The sequence below is a fragment of the Chionomys nivalis genome, chromosome 19, assembly GCF_950005125.1.
Source record: "Chionomys nivalis chromosome 19, mChiNiv1.1, whole genome shotgun sequence".
NCBI lineage: Eukaryota > Metazoa > Chordata > Mammalia > Rodentia > Cricetidae > Chionomys > Chionomys nivalis.
The window spans coordinates 21,951,238-21,971,503 of NC_080104.1; the positions used below are offsets into that span (position 1 = coordinate 21,951,238).

General features: G+C 38.6%; 1 protein-coding gene across 2 annotated transcripts in view; it reads right to left on the reverse strand.

The window, feature by feature from the left end:
* The window catches only part of Smap1 (small ArfGAP 1), a 73,204-nt gene that overhangs the window by 4,565 nt on the left and 48,373 nt on the right, over positions 1-20,266 (reverse strand). For both annotated transcript variants that reach the window (XM_057794762.1, XM_057794763.1), the window contains 4 exons: positions 16,052-16,132; positions 10,989-11,079; positions 4,076-4,203; positions 138-303 (listed from right to left, as the gene is read on the reverse strand). In XM_057794762.1, the coding sequence (XP_057650745.1) occupies positions 138-303; positions 4,076-4,203; positions 10,989-11,079; positions 16,052-16,132 (466 nt within the window). The remainder of the gene's footprint in view (positions 1-137; positions 304-4,075; positions 4,204-10,988; positions 11,080-16,051; positions 16,133-20,266) is intronic.

A 20,266-nucleotide genomic window follows, 5' to 3' on the forward strand; every position in this document is an offset into this window, starting at 1 on the left:
CTTCATTCATTTCAGTTAAGTAGACTGCAAGAGAAGTATCCCCTACCACAGGAAAATGCAACTGCCATTACAGTTTCAAAGGATGTACTCTATAATACCACTGTCATTCACTGGAAATAAAGTTCAACATCAATTACCAGGAGTGCTTTGCTGTGTTCCTGTTCCATAGAGAGATAAGATGGAGTCTTTGGAGAGTTGTTTCTTTGCTACTTCTTCTGACTTTGTAGTCTGCTCAGTGAACAGATCCAGATCCCCAGATGTTACAGTAGACAGGGTAGCAGCTGCTGGTACAGAGGCTGTCCCCTGGCATAACACCAAAATAAACTGTTAATTTCTACACAGCACAGCTTATTTATCACTTAAAATCTTAAGAGGAAAAATGGTGACATTTAATGAGATCAGTTTTGAGTCCACACATGAGCATCTCGAGTGAAGGCGCAGTGTTAGCGTAAACCAAGGAGATTGGAGTTCTTTTCTAGCCATATGCAGCAGCTGGACAAAGCAGTTTTGCCCATCACATCTTGAGCACACTAAGTCTGGAAACATGCAGATACAGTGTGGAGACGGACACTACTTCTCTCAAGAACTACTGTCACCTCTAATAAAGAACGTTGCCACTTGCAGAACCAAAAGGTTCTATAATGGCAGATTAAACACTTTCACTTTTTTAAAAGCTCCACCAAAGAATGTTTACGCACTTGTTCCAGGTCTATTTTAACGATACTAGAATGCTTCAAATCCAGAAGTGAAATACACCATAAGCAAATCAACACAAGTAATTTAGATATTTAATACAAAACAAGCTTCCCCTTAATCTACTTATACAAGGATATGATTGTGTAATCACAATGACAGTCTTCCTTAATGATTTGTTTTAAATATGAAAAAATTAAAAATTCTCTGAAGACTTGTAAATGCTGGCTCACATTCCTCTGAAACTACAGATTGAGGTGAATAGCAATGGAAGTTAAAGTTACACATTTACTGTACTGGATAGAGCACTATGCAGGAAATTACTGTCAAAGCATTGTATTCAAATTTAGTTAAGCAGAGCCATATTTTGAACCTATTATGACTAATTTAGCAAGACTTATAAATAAGAGACATAGAAAAGACTATCTTATTTTGCAAAAGCTCTAAAATGTGTAAGAAATTAGACATGAGAGAATACCAAAATAGTGTCTTTTAATCTGACTATATCTTAGTTACCAATGAACTATATCTTAGGACAACAGAGGCCAATAAATGGTTCCAAGCTGGACTGGATCCCTACCCTACCCGAGTGTTGAGATAGGTGCCCTTACATCTGTAGGTCAACTGACTTCTGTCCAATGAAAATGAAGACAGGCTTTGTAACCCCAGGGCCTTACACAAGGTTAAGGACTCACTAATTATTAACACTGATAACAAAATGACACCACTAAATGATCCTTTCATCATGTTTCACCTCTGTGCAACACAGGAATCTACTCAACCCCTTGGGATCCATTCTTGATGAATGAGATTTCAACATGAAAAGATTTCCAAATGGTTGGGGACACACAAATTTTGGTCTTACTGTAGAGCAGTCTGACGAACATTCTCATGATCTAAATACTTCATGTGAGGAAGTATGACTATCGACCGCAACACAGACACTGGCTAAAACTGGTCAGTCTAAGCGGCACAGCTAGCAAGCACCTGAAGTCTGCTTATCTACTGGGCTTGCATTTGCCATCATTTTACCACCAGGGAGAAAGGAAACCATGTTTGCCTGTTCTCTTTCTGGCCTTTTGGAAATCCCAGGGACTAAACCAAAGGCAGCTATCAGCATGTCTACATATGCTTTCTCATATATTCATAATCTGTCTCTCCCCCTCCCTTCCGTGTGTCTGTAGACAGCAAAGAGTTGCTGTGTCCATCTCTTCCTACCCCCATACATGTACATTCTTGTCACTCAGCTATTTCCAGGCAGATGGTAAACCTAGGCTATTTAATATTTACACACAGGCAAATCTTTGATTAGAATTTACACATGCTTAGAAAACACCAAAAGTCAAATAAGGTTCAGAGCAATTCATGATCTTGGTACTTGAACACAATTACAGCTCAATTTCATATACTAAATGTCCACAAGAATTAATAACCTTCATAGTTTCAGCATTCATATGAACACACACTTCTAAGATACTCTTTACTGGCAAAGGCAATATTTTGAAAATGTACTAATCAGAATGCACAAAGCATAAAGGTTAGTCTTTGAGGCTTACCATCGGGCTACAACTTGATAAACATAAAAGTTAGAACTTGATTACCAACTGGCTGGCCAGTCAATGAAGCTTTAGGAATCTACCCATCTCCCTACCACCCCTTGCACTGGGGTTAGACACATGCTGCTGTGCTCAAGTTTGTATGTGGGTGCTAGGGATCTGAACTCATGACCTCATGCTTGCACAGCATGCATTTTACCGAACAAACCATCTTCCCAGACCCCTAAGTCCCTGCTTTGACATGAGCTACAATAGGGACTGAAAGGGCCAAATCACAATATGCTAGCTACCTTTCCTGAAATACATACTTTTGCTACACTCAAATTTGATGACTCATTTTAGTCTAATTAATTCCCAAAAGATTTACTTTTCAAATTCAAGGCACGGACACAATAATTTTCATAAAAATATATAGAATAAATCATTATTAGTCTCAGTGAGACATAGACTTGTTATTAAAACCTTGACATATTCCCACAGAAAAGGAGTATTGCATCTCAAATACTTTTCAGAAAACATACTGGCTGCTTATTTGTAGTGTTTCAACGTAAGAGAGAATGATAATATTGTAGACTTGTTAGTGACTTTAAATTGCACCTTGAAGCCGGGCGGTGGTGGCGCACGCCTTTAATCCCAGCACTCGGGAGGCAGAGGCAGGCGGATCTCTGGGAGTTCGAGACTAGCCTGATCTAGAAGAGCTAGTTCCAGGACAGGAACCAAAACCACAGAGAAACCCTGTCTCGAAAAAACAAAACAAAACAAAAAAAATTGCACCTTGAAAGGTAATGTTTCATCTGAAGGAAACTCTATGTAATGCCACAAAAAAAAAAAATCAGTATTCACCATTAGTATTTTAAAAATCTTGTTGCCTCTTTCAAGTTTTTATTTACTCATTCAAAAACAGCAAGATTCATTTTAGGACTTACTTAAAACCTAATTTACCTTCAGAGAAAATGAATATTTAATTTGCTAAAACTTAATTCAAAATGTAATAAAATGACAATGTTGCTAGCACTGGCTTGTCAGAACCTGAAAACAACCTAAATGCCCTTCGACTGAAAATGGATGAGGAAAATGTGGTAGATTTACATAACGGAGTACTACACAGCAGAGAAAAATGATATCTTGAAATTTGCAGGCAAATGTATGGAGCTAGAAAACATCATATTTAATAAGGTAACCCAGACCCAGAAAGACAATTATCACATGTACTCACTCATAAGTGGTTTTTAAACATAAAGCAAAGAAAACCAGCCAACAAATCACAATCCCAGAGAACCTAGATAACAATAAGGACTTAAGAGAGACTTACATAGATCTAATCTACATGGGAAGTAGAAAAAGACAAGATCTCCTGAGTAAATTGGGAGCATGGGGACCTTGGGAGAGGGTTGATGGGGAGGGAAGAGGCAGGGAGGGGAGCAGAGAAAAATGTATAGCTCAATAAAATCAATAAAAAATAAAAATAAAAAAAATAACACTGGCTTGTGATTTAAGGTCAGGTTGAGGTTGTCTCATTCCCAACCTCACATATGCATTCTAAATACTGTTGTTTCCCGAAAACAAAGGTTGAAACTTTAAGGATGGTGAAGTCTGACTGTATGGGTCATAACAGTCTCTACTGTAAGTGCCTCTGCTACTTAGCACCAAAGTAGCTGAGAACTATACATTAGCAGAAGGGACGGTGTTTGAGTAAAACTGTTTAAACAAAACAAAACTCCAAGATTAGTTTGCCAGCCCTGCCTAAAGAACAGGCTTTCAGCCAGTGACTGCTCAGGGACAGCGATTTCTGAAGTTGTCACAAAGAACCACACTTCACTGCATACCTGAGCTGGGGGCATGACAGTGGCAGGTAAAGGATTAGAGATCATTGGTCCAAAAATGTCCAGATCATCATTCAGGGGTGGCACTGTGGTTGTGTTCCCATTGGTCACTGGTGCATCAGCAGGACCATCTGAAAGGAATATAGATTTTTGTCAATATAAAATCTCTTATATTACATGAAACAGGGTACTTTTTTAAGAATAATTTTTTTTAATAAAAACAATCTAAAAGAAAACTGTTCCTTTCTACCCTAGGATCTACCCTCCATCCATCATATATATTCCTTTTCGTCTTAGGATTTACCCTCTATCCCAAAGAGAACACTTCAGTTTTGTTTGTTCTCCCAGAAACAGCATCCAGCATAACTCCATCCTCTTTTCAACAAATGGTTTCACACTATTCTGAAGACTTATTTTTTGAAATCACTAATCATTTTTTACCTACCCCCAACACGCACATGAACAACATACCAGATCCACCTCCTCTCTATCTCAGACTTCTCATGGTATTTTAATAATTAGCTTTGGATGTCATTTCCATAAATATTCCTTTTTGCCACAAAAGCTACACATATACAGAATTATTGAAGAAACAACTCTTAATAACCTTAATTAAAATATTTCAACCTAGAAAATCAGCAAATACAAGTTCCCAATGTGTTTAAACATAAGCTGTCTTTGATTACTATCTTTGGCATGTTTCACTGAAATTATTGCTTCAATTCATTTTGAAGGTCACTATTTCTAATTTTCAGTATTTAAATCAGGCAGATAAGGATTCATTATCACCATTATTAATATCACATTGGCCTGGATGATTTTTGTCCCATGGAAGATGATACTTTCTCCAGGTACTAGGGCAAAGAGACTGAGGGCTTCCTTTGTGTCAGCGTTCATGCTAGGGCAGACTCTTCCTAGCCCTAGGCTGGGGACCTGTCTTTAGACAGACCCACACTTCTACAAAAGCCATGGGGTCATGGGAAAGAAAGGACAGTAACAAGAATATGATCAAAACATATGACCAAAAGTGTCATCAGGAAATCCACTGTTTTATATAACTGAAGCCACATAATTACAAATACACCTAACTACAAAGGATCACTTAAAATTCTGAAAATTAAGAACCGATCTTCAAATAGTTAATTATTTGCACTAAGCTTAAAACAAAGGAAGAAAACATTTCGGTTCAAATACCTTTCCACTACACTGTCCTTGTACAAAATCCCATTATATGTGTAGGTTAAAGGGAGGACATACAGATGGTATGATCAGCCCTCAACTAGTGAACAATATTGCAAAGTACTAGGAGTTAAATACACCCTCTTGATCAAAGGACTACTATAGCACATTCTTTACTGATGGAATGAAAGTCAGGAGAACACCAAGAGGCTGAAAACAATTTTTTTTAAAAAAAATTTACAGTTATTCAAACAAAACATGGTGAAGCATAATAACTAAAAACAAACCATAAATCAGGTTCAGTTGTGTCTTATTTGTGTATTTATATACACACAAGTAGGCATCCACACAATTAGAAGTTTCCTCTTCTAAACACACAGCCCAGCCCCTACTACAAGATAAGGGATTGTATACACAGGTAATCAGAAGTTACTGTGGACATGCACTGTGCTGTGCACTCCTCGCTTGACTACAGAATGGGGGGTAGGAGCAACCCTGGTGTAGGAGGTCCTTCTGTCTGTGTTGCTTTCATTGGTTGAATAAAGAAACTGCCTTGGTCTTTTGATAGGGCAACACTTAGGTAGGCAGAGTAGATAGAACTGAATGCTGGGAAGAAGGGCAGAGAGAGAGAGCTGCCAGGTCAGACATGCTGAATATTTCCCGGTAAGTCACGACCTCGTGGTGACATACAGATTATTAGAAATGGGTTGAATCAAGATGTGAGAGTTAGCCAACAAAAGGCTAGAGATAATGGGCCAGGCAGCGTTTAAATGAATACAGTTTCTCTGTGTTATTTTGGGTGTAAGCTAGCGGGACAGCTGGGATGAAAAGCAGGCCCACTCCTCCTGTTACAGATTGGTGCCTCAACTATCTCCACGTAAAACCTGAGATTAAGAGTCTCATGCTCTATCGACTAAGTTAGCCAGGCAGGATGGAACAAGGGGCCCCGCTCCCTTCAACACAGCCCCTTTGGTCATTAAGTGGAAATGGTAGTTGGTGAACAATAAAAAATAGTGGGAGATTCAGAATACAAGAAAAGCCTCTAGAAAATGCAAGGAATTTAGCTGGGGACACCATAAAAGATAACAATAAGGCACAGAGAATCCTTGAAAAGGCATTGGACAAACAAAAATTAGATCAATGCAGTAAAATGAAGAAAGGCTTTCAATCTTAAAGACAAAACCAGGCCTACAGTTAATGCTTATAGGTAACTATTCTCTTTCTACATTATCTTAACTATTCAAGCTAACATTTTCTGAACTAAGTTGACTGATAAATGAAATTTTTCAAACTACACATAAAGCAGAAACTGACCAAAATAAAAAACTAAGGTTGAAATATTTTCAACTACAGAAAAAAAGTGTTAAACTGGTATGACTTCTTATGTCAGGGATGTTCAACCTGTGGCCCGCATGCTGCCCAACATGTTTGCTGACATCACTGTTGCAATGTCGAAACGTTAAACACTTCTGTTCACACGAACTACAACCATGCCCAGCATGTTTACTGACCTACTTCACATTATAACACTGAGAGATGCTTAGAAAGAAGGTAACATTTCAAATATGGCAGACTTTATCACCACCCCGATCATGAAGAAACATTCATGGTTAATATGAGTGAGCTTTTCAATTCTAATTAGCCTTGCTACACTAGGACTGATCAGATTCCAATAATCCAAATGAAGACATGGTAAACAAACACTACTTAGTGTCCCATTTGTGATCCGAGCACCCAACTAAGAACACTTTGTATTTTAATGATAAATATTTAAATTCTAATATTTCTTCAATCTCCATTTAGTCCTTTTATCACTTCAAAGGTTTCTAACAATAAATCAAGGATTTCAAGAGAGGTTAACAAATAGGTGTACCTGAAAAACTCAGCTGCCAGCTAACTCCTTGCTCACAAACCCTATCTGTTTGTGTTACAACTACTTCATAACACCAGGGCTTCTCGTCTCCAGTTCACTTATGAAAGGGACTGAAGTTCTCCTAACCAGGAGTACATTTACAAGTCACTGTCCATAGTTCAGCCCATCACTGTTTTCAGAGTACCACATAAGACAACTCATGAACAGAGAAACCTCCTTTACCAACTGCCCTGCTAGCTGAATCTGCAACTTTCTCCTACAGACCAGTTCCAAGTGTACCATCACATCATCCGATGGGTTCTCCAAAGTTGTCTGCTCAATGAAAATGCAAATGGACTATAGTTCATAAATACCATAGATAGATAGATAGATAGATAGATAGATAGATAGATAGATAGATAGATAGATAGATAGATAGATAGATATAGATAGATGATAGATGAGAGAGAGACAGACAGACAGACAGACAGACTCCATTCCCCTGCCCCTACCCCTATAATAGGACAATACATCTAAAGAATCATCTATATGTATTTATTTTTTGCCTTTTTTTGCCTTCCAGTCTCTCTCAAATTCCACTGATTATTTTTACATTCCAAACACCTTGGAATGTATTCTTGTTATCTGTGTTGAATGCATTGATTTCTCAACCTTCGCTATGCTTCATCAACCAAAAACACAAGACGTTTCTTCCTTCCTCTCTTCCTTACTTTGTCTACATATTTGATGGCACTTTAGTGGCCTTGTCACCACTGAAATTTAAGTAACAATCTTCAGGAGACTGCATGTGACCTGCTATGTGCTCCTATACCTGTCGTAAGCCACATGTTGGGGTGACTTCTGCTGCGGTCCAACCATGACTGGTTCGTACATTCTAGAGTAGGGGCATGGGGATTAAATCATTAGGTAGGAGGAACAAAGATATGAAAGAAACACAAAGACATACGATAGTACCAGGAGGAAAACCAGTAAATACCGAATACTGAATTCACCTGTGTTTATTTTCCATATGCTTTTATACCCCAATACAAATGGGGGAGGGAGAGAAGGCAAAAAACTGCTTTAACATGATACAAAGGACAACCAGAACGGTTACTTGCTTCAATACTTGAGACATCAAGCCATTATTTCCTCAGTAAAGCATTTGATATTCTGGGCAGGATGTGCAGTGAACACAACCTAGATATAGTATCCTATGGGCAGCCATTCCCTGAGTCAAACCTCCTATTTTAAAATGAAGGAGCAGGAATAGGCTTGAATTCTCTGACCTTTGGTCAGGGTGAAGCAGAAACACCTCTATGAGTCAACCCAACGTCCAAAACACCAAGAAGCCACACCCTAGGTCAGGATTTCTTGCTTGTAGCCACAGCTGTGGTCAACTTTGAAGGAGTAAAAATAAGCTCAAACACTGGTGGGACAGGCTCACAGCCTCCACAGATCCCTTTGCCATAATTCACGGCAATGGAGACCTGCGGCTTGCAGACTACATTTGGTCCTCTGCCTTTCTACAAATAAAGTTTTAACAGAACATAGTCTATTCATTCCTTCCTAGTCACCTTTCTAGGTCTTTTATCTCCTGGCCTCTAAATAACTAAGTACCACAGGGCACAGAACTTAAACCTCTTTTTTTCTTAAACCTCTCTGTTTTCACTCTGTCAATGATCTGGTCTAATATCATAACTGAATAACACCTACAAGCTGGAAACATCCAATTTTGTATTCCTCGTCTAGGCCTCTCTTTAAACTCCTAAGTCATCTAAATACCTAATTATGATTTTCTTCTATTTGAATTAGCTTTTTAGTGTAATAAATATTTCCAATTAACTATGGTCAAACAAAACTCCTAATCCTCCATCCAGACTTCCTGCAGACTTCCCCAACTCTATTGTAAACTCTATTTTCTGAGTGTCCAGTCCAAAACAGATTTAATGCCACCTTTATCTCTACCTTTTCTCATATTTAATTAGCCAACAAATGCCACCAAACCTCAGAAAACAAAAGGTTCCATGAGAGAAAAAAGAGGCTTTAAGGTAGGGTGGAGCAGTAGAGCACACATGAAGTGGAAGAGGGAATAGTGGTGATAAAAACGGTTTAAGTAGTATAGGGCAAGAGGCCATCCAAAACTAAGTGTGTATGGAAAAAGCCATAGACAGACTTTGACCAGAGGTACCCTGCATGGGCAGAGCTCTAACACTTTGGTGGAGGAGACCTGAGCAGAGCTCTAACACTTTGGTGGAGGAGACCTGAGCAGAGCTCTAACACTTTGGAGGAGGAGACCTGAGCAGAGCTCTAACACTTTGGAGGAGGAGACCTGAGCAGAGCTCTAACACTTTGGAGGAGGAGACCTGAGCAGAGCTCTAACACTTTGGAGGAGGAGACCTGAGCAGAGCTCTAACACTTTGGAGGAGGAGACCTGAGCAGAGCTCTAACACTTTGGAGGAGGAGACCTGAGCAGAGCTCTAACACTTTGGTTAGGAGACCTGAGCAGAGCTCTAACACTTTTCTGGGAAACACTCCCATGCAGTAGCAGTGCTGCCACACTGGCATTGGGGAAACCTTCCTGGAGCAGAGCTGTAAGCTGCTATGCTTACACTGACTTTGTGGTGTACCTTGGCTCCCAACTGCCAGGATACCTTTCCATCTGAGCTCCAATGCTTAGACAGTTCACAAAAGAGATTACATATGTGGTACTGTAAACTTGTTCAAAAGCTCATGGCTAGGAAAGTCGGAGGCCCTAGTAAGGAAGGCACTGTTGGGAAGTTTACAAAATCAATGTGATATGCCTAAGAAAATGTCTTCTAAATATCTGTTTATACCCACACATTTATGCTGGTGGTCAAGAAAGCTTCAGTTTGCAGTTAGTAGTGATTAATGCAGAAACTTCAAAGGGTTAAAGTCTGAGGATAAGTGGCTACTGAATGCTCAGTTACAAATGAGGTATCTGTATCACCACTCCAAAGCTCAAGCAATATCACAGAAGAGAGGATGAAAGAATGCAAGAGGCAAAGGAAAGGGATGGGATGTTGCAGAATGCTGTCTTCTAGGAAAGACACATCCAATAGGCTACTGAACACTCAGAAGCTGTAATTAACTAGACAAGATTGGCCTCTCAACATTTCATCATGGAACATGAGGGGTACACGAGGCTTTGCCCTTCTCTGAACGGCTATGGGCACTTAATAATTGCTGTGGGAGGGAGAGACATTTTTTTTTTAGTGGTGAGGTCACTGGTGAGCTGATTGCATCTTATAAATAATCCCTTATCCATACTCCTATTAGTAACCCTAATTAAACTCTCTTATAAGATATGGAAGTAGAAGGGAGACACAGAAGCAGTGGGGGGGGGTGATCAGGGAGGGTAAAGGAGAAGTGAACATGGTTAAAATACATTGTGTACATGAAAATGCCATAATGAAACCATTATTATGCATAATATATGCAAAACAATTCTTAAATGCATTGCTTAAGTTAAAATTAAATTAAAATTTGAATTTATATATTTGCTAATAAGGTTATCAAGAATTATTTTACTAAGGGGGTGGGAACCCCCCTATTTTATTTTAATTGAGTGGGGCTAGGAGGAAGAAGGGCATGACTTATTGTTTACTTAATGTTGAAATGTCACATCTACCAAGCTTTTGAAGGTTACTTTGATATCTTTCCCCCCAAGGAATTCATTACTTTTATTTTAGTAAAGAACAGAGCTGATGGACACTGGCTTTCCTTATTAAAATGTGTCTTTTCTGTGCGAGTTCAGCATACTTATCGGACCATTTCAAACCACATCCTTGATATAATACTGAAGAACTGGACAACATGTTCATTTCCAGTAGGCTTTCAGTTGTTTTACAGTCCATTACTTACCAAGTCCTAGAAGGTCAACAGTGGGCTCTGCAGCATTTTTTGGGCTGGTGCTTTTCTTAGGCTCAAGTTGTTGATCTTCTTTCTTCTGTACCTTTGAAGTAAATCATTAGATTAATTGATAATTTTATTAATCAAACCAATCTTTTAAGTTTCACTTATGCATAATTTTCATGAAGTTAGCATAAGGAATCCTAAAGCACTTATTATTTTTTTAAGCAGGTAAACATGGTCTTTGAATTTACAATGGATCACATATTTTCTAGCTGCTACTAACTCTTGTTAGTTGAGGTAGGAGAGGAAAAGAAATTGAGCACAGGTAAATATCAAAGTATTCTGACAGCCACATCGCTCTTTATTTCACTATCACCCTTCTGACAGTTCATACTGAGCTCAGAAGTGGAAAACAGGACATGTAGAATCACTGCACTGTAACTCATTCAGCTTCCATAAGCATCACAGATTTTCTTTGCCTTTTAACAAGGCAGCGATCTCAATCTGTGGGTCAAACAACCATTGCACAAGGGTCACCTAAGACCATCAGAAAACACAGATGTTTACATCACAATTCTTAACAGTAACAAAATTACATGTATGAAGCAGCAACAAAAATAATGCTATGGTTGGGGGCCACCACAACATAAGGAACTGTATTAAAGGGTCACAAGCACTAGGAAGGTGGAGAACCACTTATTAGAAAACCTGAGTCAACTATGTGATGGTAAAGTTAGGTGACCTACAATTTACTGAGCAAAATTTTTCAGCAAGTACTTACATAAGTATATTCAAATAACGCAAATTTATAAACTTTATGGAGATTCCCAACAAGTAGGAGTCCCATTCAAATTACTACAGTGTTATTAGCAGAAGCTTCGCTGCCCAGTCTTTCAGTAATTTACAAAGCTACTTCACAGACTGAACAGAATAAAAGCTTACTTTTCAGTCACCCTGTTTTTGACATTTCTTGTTCTTTTAAGTAACAGGTGTAAAAGCTGATCCTCAAGAATGAGATACCACTGCTGCTTAGCTGGCTAGTTAATGCAGACAACAGCACATAAGGAATCTAAACTGCTGAATTTAACAAGTAGACAACAGCACATAAGGAATCTAAACTGCTGAATTTAACAAGTAGAAAGGGTGGGAGGATGAAAACTAAACATCTCTTTTTAGATACATCAGAGAAATGAGGTCATAAGGTGTGTGTGTGTGTGTGTGTGTGTGTGTGTGTGTGTGTGTGTGTGTAAAACTCCTAAACCAGAAGCCAGGCAGACATCAAGAAACACAATGTATGCAAAAGAAACCCACTCTCAGGGAGGAAATTCTGAACTGTAACTGGCTGGAAGCCAATGTGGACATGTCTTTGAGGCTAAAAACTGAGGACTTCAGAATGAGTGTGTCGAGGCAGGAACTGTTCACTGCTGTGTTCTAATAACCTGTTACAGTCTATCTACACTGTGTGTATATGTTACATATTAGCTGTCTTTAGTTTTAGGCATAAGGCAGACTACTTTAAGAATACTTGTAAACTAAGATCATTTCTTGGAATATTACATTACAGGTTTATTTTGTTTGTTTTGTTATACATTATTTTTGATAGCATCTCACTATGCAGCCCAGGCTGGCCTCAAATTACTACTTTTCCATTCTGGATGCTGGCATTACAGATATGAATTATCATACTCAGTTAAAATTAAGCTTTAATCATAATCACTGAATTTTTCCTGACTCCAAAGTCCATATTCTTTTTATTATACCATGTTGCCCAAATAAACCTTTCTTAACGTGCTTTTGGTCGACAGCAACAAGAACGGTAGCTAATACAGTAAGGCAGTAATAAGCTCCTTCCCAGCCACCCTTTAGAAAGATGACTCCACCAATTATTACACGTGACCTTGAGCCAGCTTTTATGAATTTTCTATTTCTTCTTTGCATTAATTCATATTAAATTTGCATTATCACTGTCCTGAGACTTCCCAGGATTACTGCCATCCTTAAGTGGCACACACGAAATGCTTAGCACAATCAACAGCACTTAGTAGAAAGAAGAGCTGACTCTCTGCCCTCCTGTACCCCCCCCCGTTTTTAAACTTCATTTATTTTTTTTGTCTTTCACAGCATGCATCCCAATCACATCCATCTCCCATCTCTTTGTATCTGCCCTCTGTTCCTGCAATACCCCCCAAAATAAAACAAAATAAAATTTAAGATAAAAAAGTCAAAAAATTAAAAAGGGGGGAGGGAATCCTCATCATGGAAACTGCAGTGAGTGACACAGTAAACCCCTTTAGCCATACATCTTTACATGTAGACATTCATTGCAAATAATCACTGGTTTGGTTTGAGGCCTCTGGTCTCTACTACACTATCAATACTGGGACTCTTCCTGGACACCTGTTGCTGCCCTGTGTTGTGGAGATCCTGTGACTCTGGATCCAGCAGATCACAGATGGCGTGGATATTGGGATGGATCAGCACTTAACCCTGGTTCTGGGCCTGGGTAGTTGAGGGATTAGTCCACCTGACAGCTTTCCCCTGTCTTTAGCACCAGGGTGAGTTCTCTAGCATTTCACTGGCTTGTTCACCCCTTGCGGGGTCAGTTCTCCTGCTTTCACATCCTCCAGGTAGGCTCTCCCACACCTACACCTTCAGGGCGAGCTCTACTGTGTTGCCCAGGTGAGCCTCAGGGGCCACTCACCAGAGTACTGCAACTGATGAGGGGCAGGGACAGCTCTCCTGCTCTTATGACCTCAGGTTCAGCTCTCCCACCTGATGGTGTGAGGGGGAGGGATCTCTCCCCTGCCCATGTGGCCACAAGACAGATGGGGACAGCTCTCCCATCTGCCTCAGGCATTGATGGGAGGGTGGGGAAGACAGGAGGCAGGCTTGCCCCTACCCATGCCACCACATGACAAATACATAATGTCCCCTCTTTTCTTAATCCCCTTTTGGATAGTAGAGAATAAACTGATAGTGCACACAGTATATTACTGTTCATAGTGCATGCAGGGAAGGCAGATGCCTAGTGAATCTCAGCTTAGTCACTACTTAACAGCTGTGTGACCAGGAATAAACTGCTGATCCTATATCATTCAGGTTCAAGCAAAGAATGAAAAAAATAAAAAACAGTCATACCAAACTCAAAGTACCATGAGGACTATGAAATAATACATTTAAAGGCTTCAAAATGATGTTTACACTACACTGGGCACTCAATAAAGTTCTAGATGGTTTCATCCTTTTCAACAACACATCTAATTTAATTGTTGAGCCTTAAATCTTGATGCACTTAACTGGGGGCTTTAGCTCAGTGAAACTACTTTCTATCAAAGCATTTTCTGAGAAAATAACTCTTTCCTATTTAAGAAAATTTCTAATTTACAAAATAGGATTGTGAGCTTACATGCTTACTGAGCAAAAGCCTTTCTTTTATTAAGTAGGAAATGAAAGCTTTACACATAAAGTAATTGGATTTCTTCCTTATTTTATTGCTTCACTTGCGATAAAACGTTAAGACTTTAAAAAACATTTCAGAAATTCCATGGAAAAAATGTTTTCAATTTACTACAAAGCCTATAACATATCTAAAATATGACTTTATATATATACATACATAAATACACTTTATCATTTCAGTTATTTTAATAGTAACTAAGTATTAAAAAGCTATTACGACTTCAGTGGGATCCTCATGCTAGACTTCAGGGTATTTTAGTATATAATTATTTACTACTGTCATCTTGTATAGCTTCCGATAAGACAATATTTTAGCTACTCAATGCTTCTGGTTTAAACTATGTAAAATAGTAAGAACACATCAGACCATTTAAGCTGTAAAAAAATTCTTATCTCAAGCTAATTATTTGCCCAGGCATATCTTACTTGTTTTTGAGTCCCACAAGTCTATATGCCATTTATCAAGAAGATGTAAAATCAAAGGGAATTAATCATTCTCTTTCCATGTTTCCACACATGAATGATGAAACACATTCAAAATCAAGGCACCAGAATTATACACCCAATTCCTTTGCAAAGATGATGTTCTCCTTAACTCTAGCTTATCTATCATACCTTTCTTACACACTACTGCCAAAATAACCTTGCAAAAGAATGTCTCTCAATTAGGTGCACCACCTCCTTTAGAAACTCAAGCATTAGTCAGGTGTGCTGCCACACATCTGTCAGTCTAGCACTGAAGAGGCCCAGGAAGAGAAGGTAAGCATTTAACCTGGGGGTCACGGAGATGGCTCAGGAGGTTCTACTGAAGATGTCTGTTTCCAAGCCCGGCTGACCTGAGTTCAATTCCCAGAACCCACATGGTGGAAGGAGAGAACCAACTGCAGCAAGTTGTCCTGTGACCTCCAACCACCCTGGTGGAAATGCATACACTTGCTACAGCACACTCACACAACACATCAATTCAAGTGTAACTTAAACATTTAAGAAAAGTTGGCCTGAGCTACAGAAGGGAGGGATGAGGAAAGAGAGAAAACAAGAAAATAAAGTGTATTCCAGGGACACTCCTCATCTGAAGAATAAATACTATGAAATGAGTTCACGCTCCTGTTCTGGCCTTACTTTTCACTACTCCTCATACACAGACACAGATCTGTCCAAACTCACACTTTATTTCCGGTTTCCAAGACCATCTCGAGGCTGCCTTTTCGGTCTAGCATCTTCTTTCTTCCACACTAAACTACTCATGCTTCAAGATCTAGCTCATATGTTATGAAGCAGAGAATCCTCTCCGAGCTCTTTCACCTGTGACCTCTTCATTTTGTAAACTTACTCCAGCCTCACTGTACATGGCAGCTAAAATCACCATCTCAGGGTCATTCAGAGGAGAATACTTGCTTCATAAGGACCTGAGATGATGTAAACCCACACGTATAACTGACTAGAAATCACATAAGAGAGGCTCATGAGGTTATGCTCAGTATGGAGGATTAACTGCATGATTAGTTTCTGAAAAGCTAATAATTGGCATTTCATAAATATCCAGAAAGTCTTTAATATAGGCATATAATAAGATGATAATCTTAGATTTTTTTTTAAAAAAGAAATTTTACCTTTTCAGTTGTTAGTGGTTTGGCAGGCTTTTCTGGCTCCTTTTCTCTCTTTTTCTCTTCCTTTTTTTTTTCCTTTTCTTTCTAAAACATAGCCCAAAGTTTTCATAAGTTTACTTTTTAAAACAGAAACTTTTAGTTCATTTTATTCGTTGAAATCATCATTTGAGAACAGAAATATCAAGTGCTTACATTATCCACATGCTACTGAAATCTGAATGTCAAAAGCAATTTCATTTTTTCATTGAGGTTAGATACTAAACACAATACAGAGGATTACTCAAAATTTCACGAGTGAGACAATTTAAACTTCACGATTTGTTTAAAAGGGTAAGAACTCAATTCAGCAAATTCTCAGTACATGTTTACATCAGGCTAATACTTTACTTCTTACATACATAAGAAGTAAACCAAATGATAGGATGGATTTTCTTTTCCTTTTCCTTTTTCTTTTTCGAGACAGTGTCTTACTCTGTAGCCCTAAATGTTCTAGAATTCAACCTTTAGACCAGACTGGCTTGTTACTCAAGAGATCCATCTGTCTTTGATCCTAGCATTCGGGACGCGGAGGCAGGCAGATCTCTGTGAGTTTGAGGCCAGCCTGGTCTACATAGTGAGTTCCCTGATTCAGGGGTGTGGGGGTAGGGGTAAGAGATCCACCTGCTTCTGCCTCCCAAGTGCTGGGATTAAAGGTGTGCACCACACACCCAGCAGGACAGACTTTGTGATATAAAGTAATACTATATCAGAAAAACACAGGAGTTAAAATACAAAATCATCTTAATTTCAAAAGTAACACAAATTTTTAAGTCATAATTTTATGCTTTTAAAAACTAGTATAAAGATTTTCTTATTAAAAATACTAAGGACAGTACATGGAGCCAGATTCAAATATTGGTGCAAGTAGTTGGGGAAAATTATAATAATGGTATTACAATGTTCACCATTTGTGCTCCATGGAGAATTAAGAACAGTAACAACAAATCTTAAAGGTCGAGAGAGAGACAGAGAGAGCGCGCAAATCTGTGCCTGCCGTGTATAAATGAGTAAAGCGAACAGCGGACAGTGGTATCCTAGGCTATAATGTGAACTAATAGAACTTCAAAGTACTTAGCCACTCATATAAAAAAATGAAAAAAGACAAAAAAGTTTGTAGGCATAAGAGTATAAAACTGCAAGATAATAAAATAATTTAAAACACATTATGCACAAATAAAAACACAAAATTGATACTGATGCTAAGTGAAAAAGTCAGTATGCTAATTACCTCCAAACAGAAAGAATGAAGTGATTAAAGGTTGTAAGATGGGAGCTTTGGAAGTGACAATAACATTCAATTTACATAGTGATAGATGATAGTTATATAAGATTGCTTATAAGTATTGAAAATCAACATAATTTTAATGTACATTTATTTTAAAAAGGTATTTAAAACCTCAGAATACTGTAAACTATAAAGCAGGACACCAATATGAGAAATTTAATTTCAATTTCAGCACTTGCAGCAAAATATAAAAGAGAAAATAAAACTCTCAGTATTGGTCCCAAATTGAAAAAAAAAAAAGTATAGCAAATATCTTTATGGCATAAACAGCAATGTCTTCAACTATAAGATTAAGAACAACGCAAAATTCTAAAGCACTTCTCCTGTTACCATTTCCTTTTACTGGCAAGCAACTTACTGTGAGTAACAGTAAGTTGGTGAGAACATTTGTATACAAACACCAACAGTGTATGTGTAGCAAAATGAGAATGCATCGCTAAACTTCCCGAACCTGTGTGTTAATACTTAGTGTCAACTAGAAACAACCTCTAGTTAGCTGGAGAACTGCCGTGATTGGCTGGTCTGTGGCGCGTCTATGAGAGACTGTCTTGGCTGATGTGGAGGCTCAGCCCACTGTGAGGTACCATTCCACAGGTGGGCCTGGGTTCCATGAGAAAGCAATGGCAGTGAGCAACCTAGAAAGCAACATTCCTCCATGGGCTGCTTGAGTCCCTACTTAGTGACCTAGAAGTGTGAACTCAAATAAACCCTTTCCTCCCCTAAGTTGCTTTTGGACATGTTATTTATCATAGCAACAGAAAAGCAAATTAAAACAACCCAGATTAAAAAAATTGTATTTAAGGTCCCTTAGGACAATTCTCTCAAACCATCTGTTTCAATCACGCTTTTCAAGAACAAAGTAAATGTAACATAATATTGTATTTTCTGAATACCTAAAGTGCTAAAACATAAAGAGCAATTGATTTTAATTACCAAATGAGCATATATAAAAATAGTCTAGAACAAACAGAAGACCATCTAGGAATTAGGTTATTTCTCAGAATACTTTTCTATCTGCCCAACTACTTGGAACTCCAGACTAAAAGTAAACTTTAAGCTCCTGGGGGTCAATTAGAAGCATCATCTATATCTGACTCAACTATAACCCAAACCAAACCTTCACTTCTAAAATACATCTATGCACATTTCCTTAATGTCTAATTTAATCTTTGCAAAAACTGTCATTACTGTCTTCTTGTAAATGAAGAAAACAAAAACTTAGGAAAGCAATACTCAAAATACAACCACTAGTCAGTATCCCTTTGTGCTGGTGGAGGACAGACCCAAAGCACTCAGGTCTCACTGTTCACTGAAGTACAGAGGAGCTTTATGATTACCTGCTGTTATTTCTTAGATTACAGCACTGTTCCGAACTCATTTCATCCGCACAACAGCTTTATGAAGTAAGCAATCATCCCAACTTTGTAAGAAAAATAAAATGAGCAAAAAGTTCTAATAATGTCTTCCAGACATAATTAGTAAGCTTTAGTGATAAAAGCTGACCCATGTTAATAAGCTAAGTAAGTTGCTCCTTAACCTCTTAGAGATGTTACTTATTGCTACGGTTGAAATGTTTGTGGCCACTTCAAAATACATGTGTTGAGACTAAATCCCCAACACTGTGAGACAGTATTAAGAGCTGAAGGCCTTTGTGAGGTGATGAAGTCACAAGAGCAGAACCCCTATGACTAGAATTAGTATTCTGACAAAACAGGCCCCAGAGTGAGTCTTACCCATTTCCACCAAGTGATATTCACAGCAAGGTGCCATTCTATGAATAAGCAAGTGGGCCCACACAAGACACAAGCCTTGGTCTTGAACTTTACAGCCTCCAGAACTGTGAGAAATAGATTACTGCTGTTCATAAGCCACACAATACATGGTATTTTTGATACAGCAGCCTATAGAAACCAAGTCATTTTTCAAGGAAAACATCACTAATGAAAAGGGTTCATATCTTAATCACTATGATTGGTGGGCAAATTTGAAATCACCCAAAATAAATGTTCTTAGTTACATTTAGTAGGGGGAAAGCAGTATGACTTGATTCCCTTCTATACTAGAATGTCAGCCAATGAAATACTGATTCCAGTTATGACATAATGATCCAGGGTTGGAAGAAACATTAACAGTATGGGCTCTAAATTAAGATCACAGAGTTTTACCCAGACATTGATTCTTACCCACAGAATCAAAAGCTGGTGGGTTGTTTTGTTTTTTGTTTGTTTTTTTAAGAAAGACAAGAGCCAAGCATGGCGTCACACAGCTGCAATCCCAAAACTCCAGAGGAGGATCAGGAGTTCAAGGTTGCCCCGAACTACAACAAACCACGTGTTAAAAGGGAACAGGAAGGTGGAGAAAAGAGAGAAAACAGAAAAAAGAACAGAGGCTCTTCAGGACTTCAACTGAACACCAAATCATCAGAGCCTACTCACTTTTAACCCAGCGCTATGTGCTCTAAAATCCAGTCAGTCTCATGAACTCCCCTGTGCTAATAACGCTCAGCTAGTCTCATAGAAATGGCTTCCTCTGGTGATTCCGTATGCTATTCAGAGCTGACACTCCACCTATCAAACCTCTGGATCTCTCTCTGACTTGTATAAATCTCTATGTCCAAATACCTGCTATCACCTGTAACCTCATACTGAACGTGCCTAACTTTGAACCCATCTCATTTTCCATTTTTCTCTTCAAATCAGATCCTTATCTCACATGGAGATGCTGAAGTCAGAAATGGCAGCCAAGGCTTTCAAAGGACCCCATTAAACACCACCTAGTCTACCTTATGATCGCTCTAAACTACACTCTTCTCTGTCTCACTTTAGCAGGTGTCTCTGTCATTTTATTCCTGGATTAAGTCTGGTTCTTATGCCTTTTTCTTCATTTGTTACCAC